General features: G+C 45.3%; 1 protein-coding gene across 3 annotated transcripts in view; it reads left to right on the forward strand.

The window, feature by feature from the left end:
- The window catches only part of RABL6 (RAB, member RAS oncogene family like 6), a 374,256-nt gene that overhangs the window by 141,925 nt on the left and 205,578 nt on the right, over positions 1-26,753 (forward strand). For all 3 annotated transcript variants that reach the window (XR_014963001.1, XM_085610983.1, XM_085610992.1), the window contains exons 6-7: positions 2,211-2,351; positions 3,176-3,281. Coding sequence is in view for 2 of the 3 variants with exons in the window: in XM_085610983.1 (XP_085467109.1) it covers positions 2,211-2,351; positions 3,176-3,281 (247 nt within the window). In the remaining variant the exon portion in view is untranslated. The remainder of the gene's footprint in view (positions 1-2,210; positions 2,352-3,175; positions 3,282-26,753) is intronic.

Raw genomic sequence — 26,753 nt, forward strand, 5'->3', positions numbered from 1 at the left:
CATGCAGGGCCATGCTTGTATATGCCACTGTTGGTAGGACTTTAGATGTTATGACTGCTAGTAGTGGCTTGTAGGAAGGACCATTCAATCTTTTTGCAAGTGAGCAAAAAGCATAGATCAGGCCATTTCCTTTCTTGATGGCATACTGTTGGTGTGTTTGAAGGTTTAATCGATTATCTATATACAGGCCCAAGTACTGACTGCTTCAAGACTTATGGCATGGATTTTGGGAACAAATGAGGGGAGGAGAAGATAACTGGGTGACAAATTCATGTAACTGCACATTACAGCTCAGGTAATTGATGGTATCAGTTGTGAGGACTTATTGCCGTGTCCTAGGGAAGCCAGTGGTTACAAGGCAGAAAATTGCAAAGGTTCAGTAAATCTAGTTGACCGTCTAGGTTAAGCAATACCTTTTCCATTTGTATCAAATGAATTCTGTCTAACAACCTTATCTTAAATTGTGGTTTGTTGGTAGACTTCCAGTGTCAAGGTACTATCTTCTATTCCAACCAAGCTTTCGCCTTTCAAGCTCCTAAAAAGTGGAATAGCCACCCTGAAGAAAATGGATGCAGTTCAAATTTCCTAACCTATCATAAGGCTCTAAAAATTCACATTGTCAAACTCTACCTGAAACCAGATCATTATTGGTCTTAATGGTTTCTTGCTCAATTCTTCTTGTAGTTTTGCCTAATAAATATATACGCCTATACTCGTTACCTATATGTGTTGTTGTTTAATTGTTTGTGATCTTTTCTTTTATGTGAAGTGCTCCGTTATCCATGAAGTTACGTCCGCGCTATATAAATATAATAGTAATAATAAAATAATAATAATAAGCTGCCTGACCACATTTGTGTACTCTTCCCTAGTTTAAGCCATTTAACTTTGTCATGAAAATAATTATTTTTGCTGAGAAAGTCATATCACAGCGTAGAATCAGTTACTAGTTTTACATAACTTAACATGAGAAGACTCTCTAGAATTTTACGTCTACTAAAGTTGATTTATCTTGATGATTATTGCTATAGAAGTAGTTAGATACAAGCTCGTAACCAGTTTGTTCTGTTGTATTATAAGTATGATTAGGGACCTATTGTTAATTTATTTTAACTTTATTACTTCGTCCCCACTATGAGTTTCCGATAGGCTCAGTGTCGGGACCTATCAGCACCATTTGAATTCAGAATTTTCCAGTTTCACCTGGGTACTCTGGCTGCTGAAACACCCATGATCTAAAGGTCAACCTGTCTTGGAGAATGACTATTTATCAACGAATTGGGCTTGGTACTCTATATCCCCAACACCCATTGATTCCTAATTTTCAATGGAACCTTCAGTATCTCTTATGATTCCCATCAAACCTACATCCAAATGGTACCAGAAACTTGAGGAGTGTGGAGTTACTGGGGATAATTCAGGGTTCCTTAGACTGATGATCTCATTGGAATTTATATAAGTACTAGAAATATTACTTTACTTTTATACTTTCCATATTTCCTCAAAATTATTTGTCATCTTTTTGCCTACAATATTGGTGGTGTAAATGCAGACATGTCTGTGACCAAGTCCTTAGCAACTGTAACATAATAAAATGCCTAAATAAAGAAACTATTAGGAGTTAAAAAAGGAAAAGAGGACTTAAAACTGAAGCCTGTTGAACCCCAAACAAAAACTGCAGAAAGCCATGAAATATTTCTCTCTTAGCCGAAAATACCAAGCCAACAAATATCTTAAAGGAACAATGGGTCGAGATGGAACTCAATGCTTGAAATGCCTCACTGTTCTTTCCCATCTATTTTATTTGGCCTCTTACTTCCTTGGCTAAAAAGAATCTAACCGCTTGGTCAATTAAAGTTTAAGCCTATTTGGTCTTATGTACTGTGGTTGATAATGTAATATTTACTTTACACTTTTGTACAGTGTGTTGTAATTTTGATGAAGTTGACCAGTCCTATGCCTGATGCTTTAACATGCAATGAGATCCAGGCTTGCAGCCATTCTGGCCCATGACTATGCGTCTAGCTTGAAGTTATTCATAGTGGTTATTTGAAGAAAAAAACAAGTATTATTCATAACTATGGGAGAAAGCAGCTTGTTGTCACGTTAAGGGTTAACTGAATTTTTCTCATAACCGTAGCTTAAAAAAAAAAAAAAGAATTATGCTTTCAATGACAGTGTTTTTTCAACTTCCTTTTTGTGGCATCCAGGACATTCAACTACATATTGCGGGAGCTGCCAAAGGTGCCGACCCATGTTCCTGTTTGTGTACTGGGTAACCACAGGGATATGGGGGAGCATCGTGTTATCCTTCCTGACGACGTTCGAGAGTGCATTCAGAGCCTTAACAGGTAAGAGTACTGCCAGTACTTAGTGCTAGCTTTATACACGTAAGTGATACCATCTAGTGCATTGCAATTACTTTGTGACTGAATGTAGAAGATAATTTAGTAAGAATGAAAGGGCATTCTCTGATGTGATTGCTAGGCTGTGGGCTAACAGTTTGATTATTGGATGTGTGACAATAGTCATTTTTAAAAATCTATCTTTATAGTAGGCACGACCTTTACTGATATTACCCTTGAATCCCAGTTTTAAGGAGGCAAATGTTGGTTGGATCTTTTAAATCTCTGCATCTAGGTGTGAAAGAATGAACTGTTTAAATTATTTGTCTTCATGGTAACACATCTGAAAAGAGGAAGAGAAGGCTGCAAGTACAGCTTATTAATTTGTAACACAGAGTAGAAAACCGTCTTTCTGTATTCCTGGCATCTATATATCCTAATGAGCTTCTTTAAGTTTCAGAGTGCCATTTGTCTTCATTACTTCCTTTCAGACAAGTTAAAAGACCATGACTTTTTATTTACCGGAGCATAGCTTAAATAAAAAGATGCTTAGATCACTGAATTATTTCCATTTGGGTGACCAGGCAGAAGGAGGGTGGGTGCAAAACTGGCATGCTATTGTGTGTGGGTAGATATATCCATCTAGGGAAATCCTGGCACACAGTGTCTCAATCACAGACTCGATCAGTGGGGCAGTTTTTCATACCGGTTTATTACTTATTTTGGAAACTAAATGTAAATACAAAAGGATTGCAAATAGGATCACACTAGAAAAAGGTGCTATTGTTTGCAGTCCCATTACTTCATCAATTTCCTTATCTCTTCAACAGGCGCCCAGGCTCCTCTTACATTCGCTATGCTGAATCTTCCATGAAGAACAGCTTTGGGTTAAAATACCTACATAAATTCTTCAATATCCCGTTCTTGCAGCTACAGGTATGAACACCTTTAACTCATTCCCAAATGCTTTCAGTTGAAATATTTGGGATTCCCTCTATTACATGCCCAGTTTTATTACAAAAGACTGTTAGTTTTTATTATTCTCGTTTGTGTTTTTAATCTCTACATGTTCTCCCAGATTTAACGCTTTGCTATATTTTGCCACTGTACATGCAAATTATATAGATTGTTTATTATTATCTTGAAAAATAGGGCTTCTGTTTTTATAGTATTTTGGGGTATTTTTCACGTTTATTTTTTAAACATTTATTTGTATGCTTCTTCACAAATGGTAGAGCTAGGAATAGGCGAGTGAAAGTAAAGAAACCTGCTGAGGAGAGACACAGATGGAGATGAAGTGAGGCTGAGAGGCAGAAATGGACTGTGCAGTCTGCACGTTCACTGGAAATGTTCTACGATTCTTTGACATATGCTGATTGAAGTTGGTTGCTGCCCCCTCAGACAAGGCTCTCGAAACCTTAAAGTTGATATCAACTGATCCTAGAGCCTAGTAATTAGCAGTGATCTAGCTTATTTTCTTCCTAAATCACCTGATCTTAGTTGAGCAGCATAACACTGATTGGGGGAACAGTCATCTGAGCAGGCTTTCCCTCACACCTTGTACAGCCCCTTAAGGTTGTGGAAGGAACCTCAAGGCAGTCACCTCCATTTTGTAGCCTCAGCTTCTGTGAGCCCTAAACAGCCCAGCGCAAACGGTGTACTGTGTAATTTTTAACTTTAAAACTGCTGTTTTCTCTTAAGTGTGACTGTTTAAATTTCCTTCTTTGTTTTCCTTCAACTGTATTAAGGCTACTTGAAGACCCCTCCTGCCCCCCAATAGAATCCAAAAAGGCAAAACATACACCCCTAAGCCTAAGCCGAGTGTTTAAGAAGCTGCTTAACCTGTTTTATGATTTAAATTGAGTTTGGCCGTGTATGTATCACTCGATTTTGGGTAGAAAGACAAGGTTGTTTTAAGTGGGTGAAAAGCATTATTTAGTGGCTTTACCTTTGGCCCTTACCTGCGGGGTTGAACAGGAACTAAAAAGTGTGTATCAAGCCTTTCTGTATCCAAGGAGACTTTGAGCTCAAGAACATTTCCATTCTCATCTGCACACCAGTTTCTGCTTTACTGATTGAGCCATAGCCCCCTCCCCTCCTCCGAGCAGGCCTCTTCCTCCCCTCACACCTTGCACAGCCCCTTAAGTTTAAGATCAAATGGTCTTAAAATAAGTTTTTTTCATTGTTTGCTGTCTCCTTGGTGTGATTGCTTGCTAGGGCTTGTATTGGACTCAGGGTTTTTGTTCTGATGGTTGATGGGGTTAGGGTTCAGATTGGTTGATAGGGTTAGGATTTTGATTGGTTGCTAGGGTTTCTATTGGACCTTGGTCTTAGGGCTAGGGTTCTGATTGCCTAGGGTTAGGGCTGGGTTACCATTGGCCTAAGGTTACCTGATCACTAGGGCTCAGGACTTCTCAGACTGGATGTCAGGGCTAACTGCAGAGAAGATATTGCCTGTTTGGGCCTGGTCAGGCCTGAGGCCAGGGATGCTGACTGTTTCACAGTCTAAAACCACTCTCCAATTAAGAACTTCTATCACAGCCATGCACACAAACAACCTAATACAAACACATACCGCTCCCTACAAACGTGCATTGTCAATCCACGCTGCAACCAAACTGTACTTAGTACTATAACACACTCCTGCATACCCTTGTATCGCTACACCCTTTCACCCACGTACTCCTACACAATCCACTACTCTCTAGTACAACACAACGATGCACACTTTTAACTTACAAACCAATAAAACACACATATAATCCCACAAAATCCCACCCATATAATATAAATACATTTCGCTACCCTCTGACTACTCCTAACATTTCACTTACCACCCCGCTGAACCCTTACTTCAACCATCTACCATACTATGTACCAACACAACAGCCCTCGTCTTCTGACACACAACCAATGACAACACACATATAAACAACCCCCTCCACAACTAAGGCAATATCATCCCCCTGCGCAGCCTACAAATACCTCTCAATACAGATATTATCCATCCCTCACACTACACAGAGACTATACTCGCTCACAACTCCACCCCTTATTCAACCTTCACACTCTAACCATACACCTCAAACCTCTTACAAAATACCAGACAATACTGCCCCTCAAAAACAAATGTGCATACAGACTCTACCAACACATACTCTCACTCATCCAACACCTCATATCCATGCATACACTCATACACACAGCCATTCTTTGCCAAACACCAGCATAAATTACCCTCGTTTAAAATCTTCTCAGACTTACCCACTTCATTTAGCAAATACAGCAATCTCTCAGTTCACAAACACACAACAATGCATACCCACAAGTCCATCATCCATTGCTTAAATTCAGAGCCATACAACATGAGTCATGCTCCACCACAACCCCTCTCCTACACACCGTCCACCTTCAATGTTTGCAAAAGAAAGCAATTCCGCAACACTCTTCATAACTTCACATCCCCTTATCCATACCAAAACAAGTCCAACCCAAAAAGTTGTGTTCTAGGCCTCCCTCTCTCCCCACACAATTAACACCACCAAAAATAGCACACCACCCACAACTTCGGTGGCCAGTACTCACCCTCCTGCAGCACAAACTCTCTCCACCTTCAAAATAGATTATTTACTCTGCCTACTGTTAAATGCTTGTTCCATTTAAAAAAAAAAAACAAGTGCCACATATTCAGCCTATTAAAAGACACACAGCCAGGCCAACTAGTCAATCTTGACTGGGGGGAGATATGGCACTGGTATTGCATGAAGCTGTTCCACCGGAATACAAAACTGTTGCACAAAGTCCCATTGGCAAAAGAGGAGGAGGCTTAGCCATAATATTTGAAGAAACACCAAATCTCACTAAAGCGGAGGATGTTTCTTAAAAAAATTGTGAGAACCTCCTTATCAGATGCAACCACACACTAAAATTTGTAAGTTACTTTCTCCTTCTCTACAGACCACCGCCCAGTAATACAGCATTCCCAGACACTTTGTCAGACACAATCTCTAACCTTCTTGCATATACTAAAACCTATGCATCCTTGGTAACCTCAACATATAGTTTGCAAACCTAATACACCACACCCCAGAACCATCCTCATTGGCCTAGACACACACACACCGAACAGCAACTCAATTCTAACCCTACACAAATCGCTCAACACACATTCGATATCGATTCGATATACATTATTTTGGTCAAAGAGCCTAAAAGTTGCAGAAAATATTAAAATACTTCACATTGCTCAAATACTTGTTTGCCACAAGAATCTTAGATAGCATAATTCATAACATTATTACAGGTTCCAAGCTTATGTAAAAATTGGTGCCACATTTGGAAAAGAAGAATTCAAAATGCAATATAATCAAATATAAAATACATTTAAAAATGTTTAAGCGCACATATGATGTACTTAAAAAAGCGATTGCCTTAAAAGCAGGCCATTTGTCTAACAGGAGCGGTTTTTCATTGGCAATGAATCATTAAGTTTGCAAAGGTTCATTGTTAAATAACACTGTTGCATAAACTATCTAACAAGACAGAAACTATAAAATACTTTTATCCCGATAGTTAATTACTCTTGTGCACATCAGAAGCCGCTGCTACCTATTTACAAATTTGGAACGAATAGGCCAAGCCGATTCTAGAAATTTAGTAACAGAAAACGCGATACATGACGCAGTTTCTACAGATCCTCAAGGCCAGCTTGTAGTGGTGTGTTCCTCTATATCTCCATATTTGCCAATCCAAACTTAGTCACACTCCAAAGAATACTCCTGTCACACAGTCAGACCACTTCCTTGTTGCCTTTGTCACACAAGATACCACATCCCACCCACTAAAACTAAAACCATCGTACCCTCAACCACATATGGAACATGCTGAATTTGGAAGAGTTAGAAAATCTCCTTACCTCCAGATCTGGTTGCCATAATTTCTGTACAAACACTCTATGGATGACTCCAGAGAGCTTTTGCTATTCCTATTCCTCTGAAGACATCCAAGCATAACAAAAGGAAACGCACCCCTTGTATGAATACAGAATTTAAAAAGAACAAACTACAAAATACTAAGCTTCAACGCAACTGCCTCAAAACAATCAATCCTGAAGACAGGATACGCCTACACAGACACCACAGAATACACAAGTCAACAATCAAATAAGCAAAAAAGAGTACTATTCAGACCAAATCCACATCGCAAAGTGTGCCAATAAAGAATTCTATGAAAAACTCTCTGAATTGCACAGAAGCTACCAATCCCATTCCTCAAACATTTTGTGACAAACTGGCTAACCATTAAAAATCTAAAGCAAATATGGTGGATACCCACTCGAGCAACAACAGAAACTGTAATCCCAACCGTTGCCGACAGCAATCGCCAGCCAAAGGCAAACACAGCAGCTACGCTCCTTTCCTTCAAAGATCTATCACCAATTGAGTTTCTGGATCTTGTCAAAGCAAGCAAGCCAGCCAGCTGCCCCTTTGACCCTTCTCCACCTCTCTCTATCAAATTCAGCAGCCATCCCAGTAGGGACACTCGTCAACAGCTCCTAAAACGCAGGAGTTTTCCCAGAATACCAAAAAAAAGGCATGCATATACCCCCAATAAAAAAACTAAAAACCTAACCTGGATAATCAAGACCCTTGACAACTACAGACCTATAAACAAACAGCAAACAGACCATTCCTGTGCAAACGTATAGAAAGAGCAGCTTTTACTCCGATATCACAGTTCTTTGAAGACAATTCGATACTTTCCAATTTCCAAACTGGTTTGTGTCCAAGAATAGGAACTGAATCAGCCATAATCTCTATCTGGGATGAGTTTAAAAATCCAGTTAGCCAGAACAGAGTAGCTGACCTTCTTCTATTGGACCTTTCAGCGGCCTTTCACACAGTGGATAATTATACCCTCATAAAAAGACTTGAAGCTGGAATAGAGGGCACATCCTACCTACACTAACATTGTCGTGAGACTACTCCTACATGTAACTGAAAAGACTCATATAAGGGGTAAAGAGGATTATGCCCTCTTACTTATGCACCCATCTTCATGTGGAAACTCAAGCTAGTGCTCACATAACTGAACAAGGCCCTGGTTAAGTCTATACACTAGGCAGGACCTACATTTCCAATAATGAAGATGGCAATCTTGATTACCATTGCCTCCTTAGGCATAGTAAGTGAAATGCAAGCTCTGACAGTGCAGGAGCCATACCTATACAGGCCGCGAAAAATCTACTCGCTATGGCGAGTCAGATTTTATCAGGGCGAGTAATTTTTAGGGCCTGATGGCCCTGTCTGGTGAGCTGACAAATAACAGGTGTTCTGTTCATTCACCAAGTGAATCAGCAATAAAGATGCCTTTAAATTTTGTTTTTATTTTGTCACATGTGCTGTGTGTTTAAAGACAGAGGTCAAATATCATACTGCGTCTTCTGACAAATCAATGCTTATGTTTTATCTGGAGACAAGTGTTTACTTTTATTTCTTTCACTGCAAAAGTTAGAGGATTTTGTAAAGGGAACTGTATGACAGTCATGCTGGGTACACAACATTTCATGCTGGGTACACAACATTAAAATAGCTTGTACATGAACAGCATACATGTTTCGAAGTATATTTCAGAAGTTAGAAAAGCAGTTCTTTTGAATTCAAAAGTAAGATGGAAACAAAGATTTTATTATGATCCAAACAAATCAGAATACTTTATTTGGTGATGTGCAAATAATAAATATTTGCTGAACCCCGTTTTCCACACATTGTATCAGTAAAACTGCAAGGTAGTTAGAAGGTTTTTTGCCCATTTCACTGTAAAATGTCTGTCTGTAAATGGTAGTGTGTTATTGCATCATGTAGTGATATATTTATTAAAAGAGAGAATTTTAAATATGAACTAAGAAACAATTTAACCGCCCTTCTTGATGACAATTCTATTAGTGAGCTAAGAGGCAAGTCAGGGGTCATGTGTACCATATATGTGGGCTAGAGTTTTATTATACATGGAGCAAAAGTTCAGCCTATTAAATGTAAAAAAAAAATCTTTGTACAGCACACATGCTGAACTCGCATGTTAGGAGGTAGTCTTGTATGTGGTAATGAAGAGAAAGGGGACTGTAAAATAAAATATTTGCTTATGATCACTCAATTTAAAACCAGTTTATGGGTTGAGTCGATTATTTAAGTCACTAGACCTGCAGGTCTGGTAAACATTTTCAGATTTTTCGAGGTCTGCTACAAATGTACAGCGACATGGCAGTCATGAAGACTAACCCAGACATTACCCCAAACTTGGTTTCTCATTTGTGTATGAACTAGTCAGTACAATTACCCACTTTGTTCTGAAAAACACAAATGCATGCCAAGAGCACGCTGCCCTCGCTAGATGTCAGAGACTGGTAGCACATTGCCTGCAAGAAACAAAGCATCATAGGAAAGAGAATAAATTATTTGTCTTGTTTGCAACGGAGGTGCAAACTTGGAAAGTACCCACTTAAACAGGGTTTAGGGTATTCTGTAATTTGAAAAGATTGGGTTGTCATTTGGTGGTTTGATTTTAGTCGGAATGTGTGCAGCTGCCAAAGTAAAAACCTGGTTCGAGAAAGCAGTATGGTGAAATCTAGGTATCTCTACCTGTAGCAACACCTTGCTATGTGTGACCTTCAACTTATGTGAGATGTCTCTCAATGGCAGAACTGCATATTCAACCTATGTGAGATGTCTCTCAATGGCAGAACTGCATATTCAACCTGCAATTAGTAATGTAGTGAAGGGGAATAAGTGAAAAACAACTAAGACATGACTAAACTTTCAGTGCTGAAACAAGCTGTTCAAGATCCCTTGTGCTGGCCCGGAGAAGAGGCAGCAGTGAGATAGCATTACTACTTTACAGTCTGCCAATGACCAATACCTAGACTGTGTGTGTGTGAAATCTGGAAGGTCAATAAATGTTTAAGGCTCTTCAAGAATTCCATAAAGCAGGTTTAGCACTGTTGGCACTGCAGTTTAACTGTGAATATAAAGTGAAATTCTGGGTTGTTATAATGCGGCCAGCCTAAGCAAGACTGGGAAAATGTAGAAGATGACATGTATTTTATTTCTCTTTGTTTTGATACCCATTCTTGGCTTTGCCAAACGAAAAAGTACAAGTCCTCAGTTTCATGTTTACTGTTACTTCAAGGATAAAAGGAGCTCTCTTTCAGAGACCTGCCATTGCTATTGATGAGTGTAAAATGTATCTATCTGTTTGCAGGAGCAGGAAAAGCATAACAGTAGAGGGACTTTTTTTTTGTAAATAGGCAATTGTTATCAGAATGCAGTGTCGAAAGTCCCACTATGCTGTTGGCTTCACTTTCCAAAATTGTCTTTTAGTTTTAAATCTATTTTATTGAAAGAACACCATCAATGGTACAAGAGCTTAGCGCCTACAACTCAGCGGGCCGGCGTGCTACTGCGCAGGTATATCAGCAAGGCAAAGCACAAAATTGTCTTTTAAAATGAAAAGTATAGGTAACTCTTAACCCTAAAGCAAAGAAAATGAAATACCATTGTAAGACAGGGAATCCTGGAACCTCCAATGCACTGCTGTGAACACGCTGATTAATCTCTGAACATTAAGCTCTGTATTATTGTATTATTTTCTGTTTTAAAACTTAGAATTACTAGTGCTTTTCTTGCCTTGTTAGGTCGTATTACCTTTGGAATTCTTTTTGGTGGAGTTAATAAACTTTTTAATGTTGACACCACAGTACATTTCTCTCTTTTTTCATTCATTGTGTGATCATTTGGTGGCAAATGTAACACAGTGGTGAAATATTGAGTTTAGAAGTCCATGCACTTGGTATTTCCTATCTTTTGGACTGGACCATTGTAAGAGATGTTTTGCTGCGTGATTCTTGTCTGGATTCACATGCTGTTCATTACTCCACCATCTTGTGGTTGGGGCCGGGAAATCTCATTGAAGTCTCTTCTCTTTTTTTTTGTTGTGGACATCGTTGATCATTTGGGTTCAAACCCTTCCTTGTGTGACGTCAGATGCATGCCCTGAAAATCCCTCGACACAGTTTCTATCTTCAGATTCAGTTTTTTCCACCTTTGGATCTGGAAGCCTTAGGAGAACTCCAGAGTCGAAAAAGAAGGAATTGCAAGAAAACAGTTTTTCCACCAAAAATCGCCGTCCAGGGAAGAGGATTCACGGCAAACGATAGGAGGAAGAGATCACCGGAAATATGCTAAAAAATGTCGAGGAGCACTGAGGGTAGTAGACCACTTGGTCGGAGAATGAGAAAAGGGTATGGAGCAAACTGCATTTAGATTTTGCCCCAAGTGCCACCACGAATACGCAGAGGACACACACAAGGTTTGTCACCTCTGCTTCTCCAAAGACCGCAGCGCAGAGGACTGCATGGCGTATGAAGCTTTCCTGCCCAAAACCATCCGGGCGAGACAAAATGCAGAGGTGGGGACACTACGAGATGGCATCACCTCGGAGAAGGCAGGAGTCAATAAAAGATCTGGGACTTTCAAGGGATAATGAAGACACCCTGGAAACAGATGAGGCCCATTGATAAGAGCAGGAGCTTGAGGAGATCATCGAGAGCCAGACTGGCAGCCACAGAAAAGTGGAGAGGGAGGAACACAAACAAAAGGTACCCCCTTGTGCGAAAAACAGTCGAGCTAAAGATTCCGAACTCAAAAAAACTGCCAATGACGTTGAAATCGTCAACACCGGAGGGCAGAGTGAAACCCAAGGAGCCACACCGGTCCAAGACAAGGCACACCAATGGGACCAAACCCTCGCAACCTGCTTCAACCTCCAGAGAAGATCAAAACCACGAGCGGGAGATGGCAAAAGTCAGCTCTACGCTGTCCAGGAAAGTCAGCTTGATGCTACCCACGAAAGTCAGCTCGGCACCGTCTGCAAAGACGATGTCGAAGAGCCATTCACCGTCTACACCAAAAACTGCCAAGACACCCGATGTTGAAGTTCTATTGCATCGATGTCAAAACAAAGAAACTAAGCAAATCTTGATGAGCCAAGAAAATATCTCGAGGTAGAGCGAAAAACAAAAGAGTTGAAGCCAAACTCAAAGCCCTGTTTAAAAAGAAGATGGAATTTGACGACTCTGTGAGGCTACAGAATTCCACTGAAGATGCAGGTGGAAGTAGAGTAAACTAGAGCTGGAGCTGAACAGCCCGCTACCCCAGAGCTCCAGGAAGGATTAGAGGAGTTGTTCTTCGACCTGGTAGAAGAAAATCAAAAAGGTCTCCCACACATGAGATGCAACAGGCGACTGGCAAGACATCTATGCAGATACACAAGATGAATGGGTGGAATCTTATCCATCTAAACCATCACCACCAGATGACGTCATTGCATGCAACGCAGTAATAAAAAGGATGGCCGTCAGCTACAGAGTACAACTGGAGGAAGAACAATCTGAAGCAAGTTTCCTCCTGGAGACACTGCTGTTGGAACAAAAGAGACCAGTTCCTTCCAATGCTCCCAAGCATGTTAGACCAGGGCAGGGTGGCATTTAAAGAATCAGCTGTGAGTAAGGCAGTAACCCCAAGGGTGGAGAAGAAATGCTGCTTCTCATAAACAAACGTAACTTGCATGAAGGGAATCGTGCCAGCAGATTCACTCACTGTAGCGGTGGCATTGAAAAGAGCCAATACACCCACGTCTACAGGGCCAACTCCTGACAAGGAGAGCAAGAGAATAGACATGACTGGGAGAAAAATGTAGAGGTCAGCAGCAACACTGTGGTGGATAGCCAACTCAAACACCTGACTAAATAGGTATGCTCACCAACAATGGGACGAGATGGAAGACGTGATGGAACGTCTCTCAGAGGAATTAAAAAAGAGAGCAAACGCAGTGTTGCACGAGGGCAAGATAGTCTCCAACACATGCCTGAAATCCTCACGTAATGCATCATAAACAGCCAGTAGAAAGCTCTGCATGGCCACATACTTGTGCAGAAATGCTTGGCTGATAATCTCAGGATTTAAAGAAGGGATACAGTCAGCCATCTACAATATTCCTTTCATAGGACACAGGTTAATTGGAGAGGTGGTAGACGAAGTGCTTCAGTGCATGAAAAAGGACAATGAGACCGCCAAGGCAATAGGGGCTCTTCAATACAAAGGAAACGTTTGGGCGGCATGGCCCAGAAAAAGAGAGTAACTTAAGCCAAGGGAACCATGCAATAACAGGCATAGGCATAGGCCTCAGCAGCCAGAGAAGTGAACCCCCCACCATCTCGCAATGGCAGTACCACCCAAGCCAGTCCTTTTGTGACTCTGGAAGAGGGAGAGGCTGAACCCCGAAAAGGGGAAATCACACCATTAAGTGACTGCCCGCAAGGAACCCTCCCACACAAGTCACCAGTAGGAGGAAGAATCAAAGGATTCTTACAAGAATAGGAGAGAATCACCTCCGAAAATGGATACTAAATATCATAAAATATGGCTATTGTATAGAGTTAACAAAGTCCCCTCCAACAATGCAGCCAAGGCTCTAAAAGATAAAGCTAGACTAACAATGAGGACAACAGCAGAAAGTTCAAGAGTTGCTAAGCAAAGAGGCTATAGAATTAGTTCCCCAGGAACAAAGACTCAACAGGTTTACTCAAATTACTTCTTATTACCAAAACCTGACAAAACAGTAAGACCAATACTGGACCGGAGGTCATTAAACAAGCTCATAAAGATGCAAAAATTCAAGATGACAAAGCTACAGAAGGTCATTCCCCTGACAGAGGAAGGAGGCTACAAGGCAACTGTGAGAAGTTGGCCTGATGTATGATGTCACTAGTTCTAGTGTACACCTTATATCAGTCCAAACAACCCTTATGGTGATTGGTTGTAAAGTCAACCTTATAGACCAGCTATCCTAGTGGTAGCATGGACAAGAGCAGTCTTAGGCTAAACTCTGAATGGCATGTGAAGCCAGCTGTGATACCATATATAATCCCTTGAATACCAAATGAAAGGACACCACAACAGATATATATATAAAATAAAGTGTATTTATTCTAGTCAAACCCTCAGCACTCTTTATGAGATTAGAGGTAAGTACAACACAGTCTTATTTAAGCATACATTAAGTCACACAGGTAAGTAATACAGTTAGGCCCTAGGGGCCACGCAAACCATATACTAAGTAAGCGGTATAAGGACTACTGTCACGGAAATAGGATAGGTCCAGGCCTAGGGAATCGCTGGGGCTACACTGCACTAGCAACAGTTAGGAAGTGGGAGGCCCACGGGATTCAGGTGCAGAGTGGAAACACTCACGCGTAATGCGTAAAAGTCGATAGAAATAGTAGTTGTTAGCAATTAACAGTTTAAGGACACTTCTGAAGCAGCTAGAGAGTCGAGACTCGGAAACTAGACCCTAGGATAGTCACTACCCTTGTGAGCACCGAAGTACCCAAGTTACCTAGCCCACGGACTGCGGGTGCATAGGTGTGAACTTGCGTCGGGTTTCGTCGTGGACTTCTATGGATGCCTGAAGGAAAGTTGCTAACAGGCAGTCAGTGAAGAGTGTCCGGTGGATCCCAAGGCTGGGATCAAGAAGAGAGGAGACCTGCAAGCAGAAGGGACAGAGTCAAGGTCACTAGCCAGTGACCACGTGGAACCAGGAAAGAACCAGGCGATGGCGCGAAGATTGCAGGTGAAGGTGAAGCTTGTCGCTGCAGCCACGGGGACCAGGAAACGTCGAGGACGACCAGGACCAGGAGGCGAGCTGTCCCACGAAGGCTCTTGCTGTCGGCGGCGTCGAAGTTGAACTAGGACTCACCAAGCCTTGGCAAGCGGAACCCACGAAGAACAGAGGACTTGCTTCTGGTGCAGACCAGGAAGGTCTGGGGTGCTTCTCTTTTGCAAGGAAGCGGGAGCCAGTCTGGAGGAGCCAAACCAGCAGTGAAGATTTCTGGATGCGTCGTCACAAAGGCCACTAGCCAACGGGCAAGCAACCGGACAGGCGCGGCAAGCAGGAAAATGCAGAAGGGCCCCACGCAGGACTCGTGGAGTGTGGGGGGCTGATCTTCGGTGCAGATGGTGCTTGGGGTTGGGGCTTCTCAATCACCGGTGCACAACTTCGAGGGTGCCTCAGAAGCTGCGCTGGAAGATACTCGCCACTTTTCCCAGGTAGCCGGTCCCACGTCTCTCGTCGCCTCCACGGATCTCAGCTCGGCTGTGGATGTGGATCAGGGTCGGAGAAGTCTGGAAGTCAAGGCTCTGGTCGGGCTCTGCAGTCGGTCCCTCGTAGAACTTCAGCAAAGCAAAGGGTAGTCTCTTGATGGTGCCTGTTTGCACAGGGTAGCCACTCCTTGGCCACAAGGGAGATTCTTCAGTCTTCTTCTTTCGTCGAATGTCGAAGGTCCAGAGTTTCTGTTCAAGTTGCAGGTTCAGGATAATCTAATCTCCTGGGGCCCAGCTACCACTCTTATCCAAATCTGGGGGGCTGGGTTACCTGCTAGGTCACGCCTTATGGGTAGGACCTGGGAGGGGGTGGTTACACCCCCTTCCCTTTGTCCAGTTTCGCGCCAGGACTGGGGCTGGAGTGCCCCAGCACCGGTTTGAACTGGACTATGCATGGGACACCTTGTGTGCCCCAGGCATGTCTCATTCCTTTCAGCCCTCCCTGCCCCAATACACTAAAGTCTGTCTGGGGAGGTGCTAGCACCTCCCCAAGCAGGAAACCTATTGTCCAAGCCTCCCTTGCCGGGATCACTCCCAGCAGCAGGAGGTCAGACTCGTGTCTGTGGCAGCAGCATCCATTTTGTGATGCTGAGGCTTTGGTTAGAGTTAAACAGCAAAGTAGGATTTTAACATGTCTCTCCCTCTAGAAGGGAGGAATAATATCCTCATCACCAGAAATGGTATGGGGGTATTATTCCAAAGTGTTAGACACCTTACACGACATGTTTTGATAAAGCCAAACCATAGTTACCACAACCGTTTAAGATTATAAGGCACTTTAAGAGTATATGGTGGGCTATATCATAGAACAGCTATAAGGACATGGTTCCGAAAGCTGCAGACAGGCTCAGCTCATGCTAGAGCACCATCTCACATGTTACCAAGCACTCTGCCTCCAGGATTGTTAAGGCCTGCCATAGGAGTGGCTGATAGGTACACATGTGTCTATATATAAGGTAGATATAGATATACTATATCTAAGCAAGGGGTGATTACACGACCTTGCCCCAGCTGAGTGATCAGCCAGTTGTGTCTGATTGGAAGGCCTGACCAGAGGTGGCATAATACATGCTGCAGCCCCTGGGAGGCCTAGGGTACACCTATGCCCTGGGTACCTAGGGTACACTGTACAGGGTCCAAAAAGGTGATCCTTACCAATTGGTTATGTACCTAGGGTACATGGAGTCCATTTTAAAGAGAGAGCAGACCGCCTGAGACTCTGAATGGCAGGATCTCAGGCCAACTAAGTCGAAAAACCAGCTAGACACTAGGCAAAAAGTTGGGGGTAACCATAGTCAGATATCCACCTTCCTACAGCAACCATAGACCTCAAGGATGCCTACCTACACGTACCAGTAAACAAACGTCGCAGTCAATTTCTCAGATTTGTGATGGACAAGACACACTACCAATTCAAGGTGTCACTATTCAGAATAAAAGTAGCACCATGAGTGTTCACCAAATACTTTGCTGCTGTAGCAACGCACTTAAGACGTCAGGCAAACATGTTTACCCATTTTTAGACGACTGGCTGGCTGGCTGGCTGGTGATAAAGACGTTATGCAAGCTAGTTTTCTCCATCAACTCTGAGAAGTACCATTACCAGAAGGGGCAACGTCTAATGGTGGGACCAGTGGGGAAAATGATGGGCATGATTGCTTCCTGCATTCACCTGGTACCACATGCAAGACTACATGAGAACAGTACAAGAATGGATCCAACATCAAAATCAACTGGGAGTTGGGACTATCTAGTGGTTCTAACAGACAAGGTTCAGCAAGGATACAATGGTGGAACCACAAAACACTAACAGTGGGGAAACCATTCAAACCACCAAATCCCTCTGGGACGATCACAGCAGATGCATCCCACAGGGGATGGGGAGCATATATGGGCAAGCTGAACGTAAGGAGTATCTGGATCCCCAAACAAGCACTAAAGCACATAAATGTGCTGGAGATAAAAACATTTTTTTTCTGACATTGAAAGCCTCCCAGAAACACGTAACAGGAAGGATGTCAAACAGACAACACAACGACAATGCACCACTTAAACAAAGAAGGTGGGACAAGATCATACCCGTTATCAACCCTGGTTCGAAAGATATGGAAATAGGCAATAGCAAACAAAGTATCAATGGTAGCAATGCACTTATCAGGGAACTAAAACAAGAAGTGTTAAGACAGATCTTCCAGATCTGCAGAACCCCACAAGTAGACCCATTTGCAACACACAAGAACGGGAAATGCCAATACTTTGCACCCAGGTTCTATGGCCAGGAGCTGGGGGAATGCCCTGTCGATAAATTGCTCAGGGAGATTTGCGTATGCCTTTCCACTGATCCTATGATACCGAAGCTAATCCAAAAGTGCAGACGTGAACAAGTCAACCAGATCTTGATGGCCCCCCAATGGGCTTGACCGACCTGGTTCTCAGACCTTATGGAAATATCTCAAGGACAGTACATACCACTCCCAGCACATCGAGACCTCTTAATGATATAAAAGGGACAAGTGTGGCACCCAGAACCAAATACACTCAACCTGGCTGCATGGCTCCTGAAGACTTAGAATTTGGACACCTCAAGTTGCCAAGAAGGACGCTGGAGACCTTAAAGGATGCAAGGCGACCAACAACATGAAAATGTTACATCAATAAATGAAAGATTTTTCAACTATGGTGTATAGACCTGGGAAACACAGAGACTGGACACAAGAAACCAGTCATTAGAAACCTGGCCCATCTACTAGACACACACTTTCGCCTCTAACGAAGTGTCCAATTGGCAGACATAGTAGCGTACACAAGAGCCACACTGGGTAGAAGTTTCTTCACCATACCAGTGGTGAAACTTTTTTTAGAAGGGGTGAATAAAATTGCCATAAACAAAGTGTTATCCATTCCTAAGAAAGAAAGAAAGATAAGAGCTCAACAACTTATTATGGTTATGAGTGAATATGTTGGTCTCCAGACAACGGTTGAGTGTGCTTGAGGTGGAGGTAAAACTCCTATCTGTTCTTGTGCCCTCACACAGCCTTGCGAGTGTAAAGCATCATCATCGGGATGTGCTCCTCGTGGGGGCGGCGCTGCAGTCCCTCACGGGCCCCACCAGCGGGCTGTCTAGTGGAGATCTTTTTAGGAGGTGCCGCACTTGTGCGTGTGGGTATGTGGGCCAAGTGAGTGAGTGGGTGAAAGTGAAGATAAAATTACCTATCGGTACCCCGGCGAATTTAATGAGGGGTCCTCTAGGTAAAATAAAACTTGTGTGGGTTTGGAGAGGGACCAGTGTGTTCCCGCTGCTCTCAACCCGTAAAAAAGTGTGTGACGTTTCAAAGCGAGTGGTGGTCGACATGTTTAGCGCAGCCAGTGGGTCCCTAATGGATCCCTGTGCGCTTCATCAGGACCGTGAATATTAAATAATATAATATAATATATTATAATATAATATAATATGGACCGTGAATATTAAATAATATAATATAATATATTATAATATAATATAATAATATATTATATTATTAATATTATAATAATTTTATCTTCACTTTCACCCACTCACTAGGCCCACACACCCGCATGCACAAGTGCGGCACCTCCTAAAAAGATCTCCACTAAAGAGCCCTCTTGTGGGGCCCATGAGGGACTGCAGCACCACCCCCACGAGGAGCACAGCTCGATGATCATGCTTTACACTTGCAAGTGTGTGTGAGGGCACAAGAACATATAGGAGTTTTACCTCTACCTCAAGCACACTCAACCGTTGTGTGTAGACCAGCATATTCACTCATAACCATAATAGGTTGTTGAGCTCTTTTCTCTTTTTTTCTTAGGAACTGATATCACGTTGTTTATGACGACTTTCTTAGGAGCATTGGTACAGGACCTCATGGAACTTGAATGTAGTGCTCATGCAGCTGATGACGTTACTCTTCGAGCAAACGCGGAACTCACAAATTAGATTTATAACCTTCAAAACTGCCTTTCTCTTCGCTATCACCTCGCTACGGAGAGTAAGTGAAGTACAAGCACTCACCACTCCAGAACCATAACTACGGATATATAGGGACAAGGTGGCCATGAGAACAAACCCAAGATTCGTCCAAAAAGTCGTATAAAAAAATCCATGTTAAGCAAGCAATCCATCTACCAGCTTTTTTTTTTTCCCAACAACCTATAACGCAAGTGCACAGAGCGTTTCACACGCTAGATGTACGAAGAGCAATCGTACTATTTGGAGGGAAAAAAAAGACAGGAAAGGAGACCAATTCTTGGTTTCCTTCGCACGTTTGGTCTGGAAGCCTTAGGAGAGCTCCGGAGTCAAGGAAGAAGGAATTCCCAGGTAATCCTCAAGTCCTTTGTACTGTGGATGACGATTGGTACTTTCAAAGCAGCCAATTATACCTCTGTTCATTACCTTTCACCATCTTCTCCCGGGAATCACCTTGATTTCCAGTTAGATTAGAAACTATTCAACTTCGATAGAGGCATCAATGTTGTTCACAACGTATGTTTCATCCAGCCTTCTGTTGTTTAAACATCGAATTGTCAGATGTTTTCCATCACTGTTTGATATATTTTTACTTTGAAGAAGGAAATCAGAGGGTATCATCTCACGGAAAGTAACTTAAAAGAATGGGGAAATGTCTAGAATACTGAATAGTGAAAGAAGATGAAATGAAAGTAAGTTTCTATTTTTGACTGTCCTTTTCTAGGAGCCCTATAGATCTGGCTTCCCACAGGCGCCATATTGAAGCACTGCATTTATAGCAACTTCATATAGTTATCTGTTTTAACACATTGAGCTCATTGATGAGCAAAGCTATTTTGGTTATGTTTGGCACTTTGTCAACTGTTTAAGTTTTTGTGGTAGCTTTATGTGTTAATTGTTTTGTATTCTTTATATGTTGTGGTTAGACATTCCTTACATACTACGTTAACCCCTTCGCTGCGGCGGGAATTCCGCCGCAGCGCTGGGGGGTGTGGGGGGGCAGCGCGGTGGCGCTATGCTCATGACGGAGCCACTCCGTCATGAGCCACGGTTGAGCTGTGCTCATGACGGAGTGGTTCCGTCATGACTCCGCCCAGTTGCATTGTCCCCCCGCACAGGCGGGGAAACAGCGCCGCGTGGGCGGAGCGGTCGCCAACGGTCGCGGCATGACGGAACCACTCCGTCATGAGCACAGCGCAACCGTGGCTCATGACGGAGTGGTTCCGTCATGAGCGGGGAAGGGGTTAATATATCTCCACAGCAACCTTCCTTTGGAAAATATGTTAACATGCTGTTAGAAATGGGATTTCTGGTTGGCTAAGGCTTGCGCCAAAGTCAGGCAGAAACCACCACTCTAGTCAGGGCAAGGAAGTTACACGCCAAAGATAACCCCTGCTCACCCCCTTGGTAGCTTGGCACGAGCAGTCAGGCTTATCTCTGAGGCGATGTGTAAAGCGTTTGCGCGCGCACCCAGCAACAACACCCAAGGCCCACCACAAAGGAAACTCCACACAAGGTATTCTATAAAAATAGCCTTTGTATTATACACAACACATTAGATAAAAACACACACTACAATGTGCCAACAGGCACGGGCAGAATTTACAAGGGATTATATATACAGGGGACAGGGCCACCTGGACCGCTGTCCGGAATTAGCACTCTTAGAACATAGGAATAATACTGTAGTATAACATAACATATGTAGCACACAACCAGTAACTACTGGTATCAGGTAAGTACCACCTACGCAACCCTAACCACCTTAGGAAAATATTGCGCAGGGAATCAGGACCTCACTAGCACCACCTGTACTAGGGAGAAAACAACCACCTAAGTATCACAATACCTGTAGGGGTCTAAGCACATAAACACATGATGCATAACATTCAGAGGTGTAAAGCAAAGCACATGACGCATAAACACATTCAGAGGTGCAGAAAAGGTACAATGGCGCCAAAACTCACATTAGCCACTACTGTGGCAGTCCCTGGGCCAACTGGCCTAGTAGGGGCAAGGACGCCCTGCGTCCAGAAAAGTCAGGGCGCGCCGGCGCAGGCTGCGCAAACCAAGGCGCACAAAGCACAACCTACACGTAGCAGTTGCCCACTAAGTGCTGGGCAACTGGAGAAATGCTGGGGCCAACGTTGGAGCCTCCCAGGGCTCTGAAACAACTGGAATGCCCCCTAGAGCCTCGCAGGCTCTAAACTACAAATATGCCCTGTGTGGGAGCCCTCTAGACTCTAAACAAATATGCCCCCAATGATGGAGCCTCGTGGGCTCGAGACAAGAAATGCCCCAACGTTGGAGCGACTCGCGCTCAAGAAATAATGCCCCCGCATGTGGTGGAGCCTCGTGGGCTCTCAAAGAATGCCCTCGCAACGTTGGAGCCCTCACGGCTCTTTGACAAAAGTAGGGGCCACGTGGGAGCCTCGCAGGCTCTATGAGCAATGTGTGACCGTTGGAGCGCACCAGCGCTCAAAGAAAATAATGCCGGCCTCCTTGGAGCGCAGGCGCTCGATCCCCATGCGGCCCCAACTCACCGGGACTCTGGAGGACTCCTTCAAACCTCCTCCGGTCGTCTCGTCGTCTCCACGGAGCTGGGAAGCGGAGCCTACGGGCTCCGTGCATGCAGGCCGCACGTCCCAGTGCGGGGTGGGCTCCCGCCTGGGTGGAGGACGCCGTGCTTCTCCGGAGGGCCCCGGGGCGCAGGGTAGGCTCCTGCCTGCTCCGGGGCTTAGAATTCAGCCGAGAGTCTCCGGTGGGAGGCGGGGTAGGCTCCCGCCCTCCTACTTCCGGCTCTGGTTGTCCCGACAGCCCGCCCCCGGCCTGCCTGACTTCCTGGCCGTCCCATCCCGGGCTGCAGCGGTGATTTATCCTTGGCTTTCTCCGAAGCGCGGGGTGGGCTCCCGCCTTCGGATTTACGCATAGATCGGCGGAAATAAGCGGGGTGGCACCCGCGAGTTCAACACAATGCGGGGTGGGCACCCGACAATTAAATAATTAAATCAGCGGGGTGGGCACCCGCAAGCGCGGCAAAATAGCAGGGAATCCCTACGTCGGGGTTCCCTCTCTAATAATTACAGCTCCGCGCTGCTGGCCACCAATAAAGCGCTCCTAGCGCTATAAATGAAAGAAAAGCGCTTCCAGGCGCTTAGGGGTGAAATAACCACCAAATCCAGCAAAAGTCCTTAGTAAGGTGGGCAGGGGGCAAGGCTGGGCCAGGGGCCAGCTCACTGGGCCCTCCAGGCAGGAAGGCAGTCCAAAGTGGCGGTTCCTCCTGGCCTCCAGCAGCAGCAGCAGCCCCCCTCAGGATCCTGGAAGAGAACCGTTTCTGTGGGGACACAGCCCCATTTTTATACAGTCAAACCCTTTGTTCTGGGTTCAGGGTGAGGGGGAAAACCAGTCGCAGCTGGTTGGGGAGCACCCTTGATGTGCTCAGCCCCTCACTCTATTCACTGGCAGGGCTAGGGTCGTCAGTCGCACCACAGGGGGCGGGGCCAGCATTGTGTGTGGAAAACCCTGTCCTATTCAGGACCCAGGTGTACTCCTCCCACCCATCTAGCTGCTGATCTCCCCATTCACCACTGGGTGACTCATCCTGACTCTGGGGAATCCCTAGCTCGTCACATGACATGACCAGCCAATCACACGACAGACACCCTGCACACAGAAGTGCCCACCTCTAGAAGTGGCACTTCCACACTAGGTACATGCACGCCGCACACATCATCGCGCAGCATTCACTCCCACGAGTCCGCACATACCAAACTCGGGCCTGCACACCCCACGCATCCGGAACTACTAGGGACACATACATTCCCCATGCATTCCTATGGGAGGGCAGGCCTATCTCACCACATGCACTCAGAGCACGCACGCACTTTACCCTGGGACACAGGGAAAGTGCAAAAAAATTACCACACCAAGTCACCAATAAAAAGCAAAAAAAGTTCAGGGGTGAACCTGCCAGAAGGGCCAAGTCCAACACAACCCCCTTCCAGCCAAAACGCAGGGCAGACCAATCACCACCGTGATGAACTTCCCTGCTTGGGGCGATAGAACACGGACGCGGGCCCGCAACTGCAGGGACACCCTCCGGTTCTACGCCACGGTGAACCCATGGAATTCTTTCTAACACCACTGTCTGGACCAACTGGGCTACCCCACTGGTACTCCCAAGCTGTCCGCGGCCAAGACCAGGCCCTAGGCCACCCAGGTGCCACCGGTCTTTGCCTAATCACAGAGTGGGGGATAGTAACCCCTGGCACATAGCGGCCATTCTCCACTCTTCCTCTCTGAAAGACAGGACTAGACTGCCACTGGTTCCCCAGCCTAGGGTCTACACCCTCAGGCGGACCAGGAGTCTCAGGGAAGGCTCTCCTCCCCCTACCTCTTCTCCTAGGGTTCCTCCTCCTCTGGCGAGGGGTACACCTAGAACGCCATTCCAACCCAGGGTTTAACCCCTCAGGTTGTACCGGGGGCAGAGGTGGGCTCTCCCACCCTCTGCACCCCCTTCCAGAGCCCTGCTCCCTACCAACTGGGGCGGTACCTCTGGAAGAAGAACTGGTCGGGACGCTGGTTACAGACGTCCCACCCTTCAGGTTAGGCTGATCCTGAACCTGGCCTCCCAACCTCCGGCCTAGAACCTTTGGTGGAATAATTGCCTGGCACTCCAGGACTTCTGGGGATTTCCACTCCATCCCCCTGAGGCTATCAAAGGACACATATGTCGAGCGACTGTCTGTCTGGCGCTGATCTCCCGTCCCCTGTCCACCTGACAGTGCGCGGAGATCCCCCAGAACAGAAGTGGTGCCACCCTGGTCACTACACGGGATCCTAGCCCAACTGGGTAGTCCCTGACCCACAGGCTCTTCCACTGGGAAACTCATCCCCCAATCACTCCTCACACTGGACTCCTGTACCCTCCCTACCGGAGCGGTACTGCCAGACTCTAGAACCACAGGAGCCCTGGTTACAGGTGCTCCAGGTCCTCTACTCACTAAGAGATCTTCCTCAAGTGGACTAACAGGACAGCCTAGGTCCCCAACTTGGTGTTCCCTCATGAAACCATCCAAGTCCTGAGGCAGGGTTTCGGGCGTCTGGGGACCCTCGGTCACCCCCTCACTCCTGCTCCACTGAGCCAGGCAGTGAGCCCCTACACCCTCCTCGCTATCCTGGGACCTAGCTGGGCTACACTGAGCCTCCTCCACCACGCTGGGCTGGAGGATCTCTGACCCACTATTGTTGGAATCACTCACTAATGACACTAGAGGACCTCTAGCACTTTCCCAGCGCTCTGCTTCATCTCCAAGCTCAAATGGCTCAGACAATCCACACCCCAACAGGTGTTGGCGCAACCCCGGCACACAACAACTGAGCAGGTGTTCTTTGAGAACCAGATCACACAGTTTATCATAATCAGCTCCTGTGGGATCTCCTATCCACGCAAACAGTGCATTCTCACATCCATCCACAAACTCCTCCCAAGACTGGTGAGACAGTTTCCTACTGCCCCTGAACTTCAACCTTAACTCCTCCTCCTGGGGAACAGGTACCAGACTGGGGGAACTGGGACTGGGATTTCCTACACTGGAATCTACATCGCTACTACCACTGGACTCAACCCTCCCTGGGGAGTTCAGAAAACCACAACTGCGCTCAGGGGATAACCTACCCTCCAGAGCTAGCTTCTCTCTGGCAAAGGCCCTCTCAGCCTCCGCCATCTGTCTTTTGACCTCCAGCTGCGCCATAGCCTGGGCATGCTGCAACCTGAGCTTTTCTAACGTCAGCTGGTGCTCCCTTTCTTTCCTCCTATCTTCCCACTCCTCTGGGGACAGGGAAAGGGATGAGGCGCTGCCTCCTACTCTGGACCCAGCAAGGGATGCCCTACCTATGGGGTCTTCACTCTCTACTGGCGTCCAGGTATTGTCATCCTCTACCTCCTCTTCTGAATCTTCAGGGCTCCCCACAGACCCACCACCCTCCAGGTGTGAGGCCTGGGCCCTTTCCGTACTGCGCTCAAGATCCCTTTGCCTCTTAACCCACTGGATCATGTGGCCCCTAAGTTCACACATAGTGTCTGACTCTCTCACCCCTATGTCTCTCTCTCTACAGAACATTTCCAACTCCTGCCTACTGTAATAAATTAGATCACTGAGATCAAAAGCAGGCTCCATTCTGGCGGACGTTCTGGTGAAAGATTACACAGGGAACCTAGGGGTCTGAGTTTAACAGGAGCACACAATTCACAAAAAGGGTTCAGCAAGCTCTCTATCCCAGAGAACTCACACTCACTTGCCTAGTGCCACACACCATTCATCCACACACAACCCTCCCCTCGGACTGGTAAGGCAGTTTCTACCACCCCTGATTCCTCAACCTGACCACCACGTGACACAGGTACCAACTCTGGGCGCAGGGCGGGGGACAAATGTACAGGACACTATTACGCTGCCACCACTGGATCCCACCCTCTGGTGAATCCAGAAGCACAATGCACTAAGGGGGATGATCTACTCTCCCGAGCTAGGGACACCTAACTCACAGTGTACAAAAACACATTTCCAAAGAAATGACAATTAAAAACAATTTTAAAACAATAATCCCTATACCATGTGATTTATCTAAATGCAGAGTTTTGTAGTGCGGCCAGTTGCCGCTGCGGTACAGCGCAAACGCAAGTCCAAATCCCACCGCTGATCACCAAGGTTAGAAATGGGATTTCTGGTTGGCTAAGGCTTGCGCCAAAGTCAGGCAGAAACCACCACTCTAGTCAGGGCAAGGAAGTTACACGCCAAAGATAACCCCTGCTCACCCCCTTGGTAGCTTGGCACGAGCAGTCAGGCTTATCTCTGAGGCGATGTGTAAAGCGTTTGCGCGCGCACCCAGCAACAACACCCAAGGCCCACCACAAAGGAAACTCCACACAAGGTATTCTATAAAAATAGCCTTTGTATTATACACAACACATTAGATAAAAACACACACTCTACAATGTGCCAACAGGCACGGGCAGAATTTACAAGGGATTATATATACAGGGGACAGGGCCACCTGGACCGCTGTCCGGAATTAGCACTCTTAGAACATAGGAATAATACTGTAGTATAACATAACATATGTAGCACACAACCAGTAACTACTGGTATCAGGTAAGTACCTCCTACGCAACCCTAACCACCTTAGGAAAATATTGCGCAGGGA

This window comes from Triturus cristatus, chromosome 1_2, assembly GCF_964204655.1.
Source record: "Triturus cristatus chromosome 1_2, aTriCri1.1, whole genome shotgun sequence".
Lineage (NCBI taxonomy): Eukaryota > Metazoa > Chordata > Amphibia > Caudata > Salamandridae > Triturus > Triturus cristatus.